The 5,230-nt window shown below is 32.8% G+C and overlaps 2 protein-coding genes across 2 annotated transcripts; one reads left to right on the top strand and one right to left on the bottom strand.

Annotated features, from left to right (window-relative positions):
- Positions 1–2,972: 2,972 nt before the first annotated feature.
- On the bottom strand, positions 2,973–3,416 carry TRIADDRAFT_52878 (uncharacterized protein; the record flags this gene model as incomplete). Its single annotated transcript, XM_002109109.1, has 1 exon — positions 2,973–3,416. The coding sequence occupies one exon, from the start codon at positions 3,414–3,416 to the stop codon at positions 2,973–2,975; it is 444 nt and encodes a 147-aa protein (XP_002109145.1).
- Positions 3,417–4,202: 786 nt separating this feature from the next.
- On the top strand, positions 4,203–4,937 carry TRIADDRAFT_52877 (uncharacterized protein; the record flags this gene model as incomplete). The annotated part of the gene is made up of 1 exon (XM_002109685.1): positions 4,203–4,937. One exon carries the CDS (start codon positions 4,203–4,205, stop codon positions 4,935–4,937), a length of 735 nt encoding a protein of 244 aa, XP_002109721.1.
- Between the last annotated feature and the right edge of the window lie 293 nt (positions 4,938–5,230).

The following is a 5,230-nucleotide window of genomic DNA, read 5'->3' as shown; positions in this document are numbered from 1 at the left end:
AATTTAATTTTTAATTTAACTTTAATTTTTGATTTAATTTTTAATTATCGTGCTATAGGCAAATGTTTTTTAATATTCAATTTAATTTTTAATTTAACCTTAATTTTTGATTTAATTTTTAATTATCGTACTATCGGCAAATCTTTTTTAATATTCAATTTAATTTTTAATTTAATTTTAATTTTTGATTTAATTTTTAATTATCGTACTATCGGCAAATCTTTTTTAATATTCATTTTAATTTTTAATTTAATTTTAATTTTTGATTTAATTTTTAATTATCGTACTATCGGCAAATCTTTTTTAATAGTTTTTAAGGAGTCATACCAATTGTTGCTAGAATGTTACTGAAACTATCAGAAATACTCGCATCACAAATAAAGTGCAAATTCAAAGTATTGACTTACCAATCTAGGTAGTTCCGTTCAATGTAAGAGCTAGTGAAGAACTGTGAGGCCAAATGATCAATAGACAACTTTCGATCGTACTTATACTATACAATATCAAAGGCATGAAGAGTGATCAACACGTGTCAAGTATTTATCGCCAATGTAAATAACTGGAGTACTGTACAGTACTGTATATATATGTTATTGTACTATATTCATCGATGTATGCTCCCCTAAGTCCCCCACCCAATTCTTTTGTTATATATGAACTATTGATAGGATTGCTTTGATTAATTTGCATATGGTAATAGACATATTGTACAGTACTTATACAATATCGAAGGAAAGAAGAACGAGCAACATGTGTAAATAAACCGTTAAATATTAATCGCCATTGTTAATAACTGTAGTTCAGTATATTTAACGTCATCTGGGCATAAAGAGCTATTAATTGTTATTGTACTTTACCATCGACAAACTACCCAACCATAACGTAATCAAGTAGTGTTTGTGTCTAGGCCACAGACAGACCTTACTCCACATACCTGTCTTTTGTGAAATTCCCCTTGGTCCCAAACATTACTTTAGTGCTATATTTTTTATATATGAACTTTTTTTAGGATTGCTTGGATAATGGGACCGTTTTTCATGCTAATTTGCATATTCAAATGCTTCAAGAAGGCCAATCTATATGAACCTTCTCTATTCGTATTCGTCAACATTGAATAGATAGTAATATGTTTTTAAATATTACAAATGATACAGATTTTGACATTCTCATTCCTTGGAGCTATTAAAGCGAACAACTTGACATTTAAATGGCAAAAAGTGGCTGAGTAATTACCATGGTTTTTATTGTAATTGCTATTTCGTATTCATATGCATCCACTGTGAATAAAATAGTAGGATATATTTTGAAGTCCTACAAATTATACAGATCATGCTTTCCTCCCCATCATAGGATACTGTTAAAACACTAACAGCGGATAGCAATAGAAATCTTTTATGGAAGAGCAGTATTAATGCTACTTTAAAGTGTAATTTTGTAATTAAAACAGAATTAGTAAAATTTAGAAATTTGTGAAGTCTAGCTCATTAGACTTATATAGTGTCTAATGAAATATCCACAATGGCATATCTTGAACAATCTTATATTATAGCATTTCTGAATTTTAATCAGCATGTAAAGTCCAATGCAAACTGTTACTGTTATTACCTACTAGTGTAATATTTAAATCATCTCTATAAATTATCCAGCAAATATACGATTTCTAAATTATTTTATGACGGTACTGCAAAGCTAGTACATAAGTATACAGTCATGAGTTTAATGATATTTATTCTAGACTGTACATTACTCAAGAATGAAGTCACAATTATAGACATAATAAGAGATGAACTATAGATCATCAAATTTATCTGTATTGTTTCTTCAGCTCAAAGAACAATAGATTGTTACCGTCTCTAGTTGAGAGCATTGGCAGCTGAGATTCCTGTTGAACTTGTCGCGCTAGATCTAAAGAGTAGTAATTCTATGTATCAGTTATTTATACTAGCACTGATTGCATTTTCATAGTTAAAATGTATAGTATCATATCAACCATTTTTATATAGAATAACGAGTATTGTGAAATGATAATTAATTTGATGTTAATCAAGTCAGATATGCACAATAAGAGTAAAAAGCTGATTATGAAGTAAATTGTCAATGTGTTCATTTTCTTTTAACGTATTGCTTTGTGCCGATTGCCTTCAAATTCATTTCAAAGGGTTATTTACTAGTTATGTTAATCTACAGTTAGGGATTATACCAATTTTACAATGGATAGTCCTATCATGGACCTTATTGACCACTACAAATCCATAACGATTTCTATTCATTGCTACTCTCTTCTCCTATTAATTAATCATAAACTAGCAAGATGAAACAAGACATATAATACAGTACATGGTGTCTACTGTCTAATCAAAAGTCCTTGGATACTCTTATAGATCTCTTCTACTGCATAAACATTCCAGCTGAAGCAATAACGTAACCTAATTTCATAGTGAACCATTCTGCAATCAATAGCAACGCACTTACTTGCATACTTTTAGCACCATGTCCGAGAAGATATCTACTGATGCGACACTGGCGAGAGAGTCTCCATCTTCTAGAAGCACACCAAAAGCTTGCACACGGAATCATTTTGGACGCAGCACTCTTCAGTTAACTTTGCCAAGGCATGGATCACAATGAACTATCCAACTTGTAAGTTCTACTTTGCAGATACGTAATAGGAGATGGTGTTACTTCCAGTGCATACAATTCTTGCCTGATCTTTCTTTCAATTTCACTCATGCCGTCATCGAGAAAAGCCGAAATTTTCTATACATCATTCGAGCATCATCATCCATGCCTAGAGCATCATAAACAAGTTCAATATTGCTATATAATGTCGAAATTTAATTTTAATACTGCTAAGTAGTTATAGAATGTATGATAAAATCGTAAGAGTATTCCATACCTCGATTCTTGAAGATTTTGATAGCTTGGGTCATAACAACAGTAGAAAATCTCAGGGTCGATTATTTTCCAGGGTATCAATATAGAGTTTTATCACGGGGAAGTAAACATAACATATAATCTAAAGAATTATTATTAGAACCAGAAGGAGAAATCCACATTTCCACTTTAGCAGCAATTACAACAGCGTGATCACACAACTGGAACATTTCATCCCTGAACACAGGTTGAGATCCACCGATAGCTGGATCAGGATCAAATATATTAGTAAGCGATACACAAGCAAATGCTACATTCTGATTCAATCTGGGGTCGAATTGTCTGACGAAGGCGTACGTGAGTTGGACGCGTTCACGCGCAGGAAACGGACCGCGTACAGTTCCAACAGGACCATTAAACTTTGCAGTAGCAGTACCAACACGTTTTCGACGGTAGTTCCGACGCTTGAACTTGTTGCCGGACTTCCAAGTACGTCGGCGAGGACTGTATTGTTTTCGAGCATATCTTCTCACGGCCGTCATCGATTAGTGACCGATCCGCTTAGCAAGTTTTGAATGTCACCCTCCGTATACATGGAATGTAGACATACTCGAATAAAATGCCTTGGTCAGCTCAATTTATACTGTACTTTTAAACCACCATCACGAGATGTATAGGTTATAATTTTACGCCTTGTTATTGAAAGCTAGGCAAGTTTGTTTCTAAATAAAAAGTAGCGTACAAACTGTAGCCAATAATGTTCAGGCAGTGATTATGACGCTATTAATGCAGCATTCTATTCCGTAGTAGCGAATAAGCGACTGGATCTTTAACCTTTGAGCTATTATGTGTAAGTTCTAGACATAAAAGAGATTGAGAATAGAACAACAGTACTGTACTACGCCCTTCATTGTTTCATCCGACCTAAATATGATTTCTGTCATGCGCACTACTAAATGTGATTTCTGTATCGCGTATAAAAGATTTACAGCAGGGGCTATCTAATATATACCTTTCAGGCACCACGCGATAACTATACCGCGTTACACTGAAAGGTATTTGATTGGATAGAAGTCTATACTTATGTCTGTCTGTGTTACGCTGAAAGGTTTTTGATTGGATAGAAGTCTATACTTATGTCTGTCTGGGTTACGCTGAAAGGTTGTTGATTGGATAGAAGTCTATACTTATGTCTGTCTGCGTTACGCTGAAAGGTTGTTGATTGGATAGAAGTCTATACTTATGTCTGTCTGTATATATTTTGTAATGGGGTATATAAGCTTTGCACCGATGGGTCGCTGGGCAATACTATTCCAACGGTGCTCGCTATGGGAAAAGGATACTGTTTAACTCTTTTTGTTGGACAATTTGACTTAGCCTCTAAGATAAAGACAAAAGACCAGTGGATTATTGGTAGAGAAATATGTCCGACTACTGGCAAAGAACACCTACAATGTTATTATGAAACTAAATGTAGATCTGACCTAAAAGCTCAAATTAAGCAGTTCAAACCTGCTCATGTTGTAAGAGCTCGTGGAAGCAGAGAACAGAATATTAAATATTGCAAAAAAGAAGGAAACTACGAAACTAACATGGAAATAAAAGAAGACATGCCTCCTATTGATAGGATTATCCCTAAGAAGCATGAATTATATTCATGGCAGAAAGATGTATTGGATTCTATGCTTGCTCAAAATGATCGTCAGATTCTGTGGATTTATGATCAAAAAGGAGGAATTGGAAAAACTGCATTTGCATACTTTTTAATTGAAAACTATAACGATGTGATTTATTTAAATAATGCTAAATGTTCCGATATTGCTCTAGCTACTGATATTAATATTAAAATTATTATTTTCGATTTTTCTCGTTCATTACAACACAGAATTAATTACACAATTTTGGAACAGTTAAAAAATGGTATTTTATTTTCACCAAAATATAACAGTAAAACAAAAAAATTAAATTATGTTCCAAGAATATTATGTATTTCTAATTATGAACCTGATTTATTTCAATTATCTGAAGATAGATGGATTATTAAAAATTTAACTAAAACCTAAAACTTTAGGCTCAATAAACACAGCAGTATAATTAACTCTTATTTGTCCCGTTATTATATCGGGATTAATATTACTTTGAGGATTCCAAAATGCCATTTGCAAAAATGCATTTTCCTGAGGACCAGCATCTGAACTATTTTTTAATTTAGGGTCGAATACAGGGCTAGTTCTACCTAAAAATTTATTAGGATTTATTCTATAACAGAAGTAATCTTTGCCTTTCGAACTATTTACTCTATATACAGCTGCATATTTTTGACATATTAATTCGTTGGGATTAGCGGTAACTACAC

The sequence above is a fragment of the Trichoplax adhaerens genome, genomic scaffold, assembly GCF_000150275.1.
Source record: "Trichoplax adhaerens TRIADscaffold_2 genomic scaffold, whole genome shotgun sequence".
Lineage (NCBI taxonomy): Eukaryota > Metazoa > Placozoa > Uniplacotomia > Trichoplacea > Trichoplacidae > Trichoplax > Trichoplax adhaerens.
The sequence above is the reverse complement of the archived record's forward strand: the minus strand, read 5'-3'. Positions and strand labels throughout refer to the sequence as shown.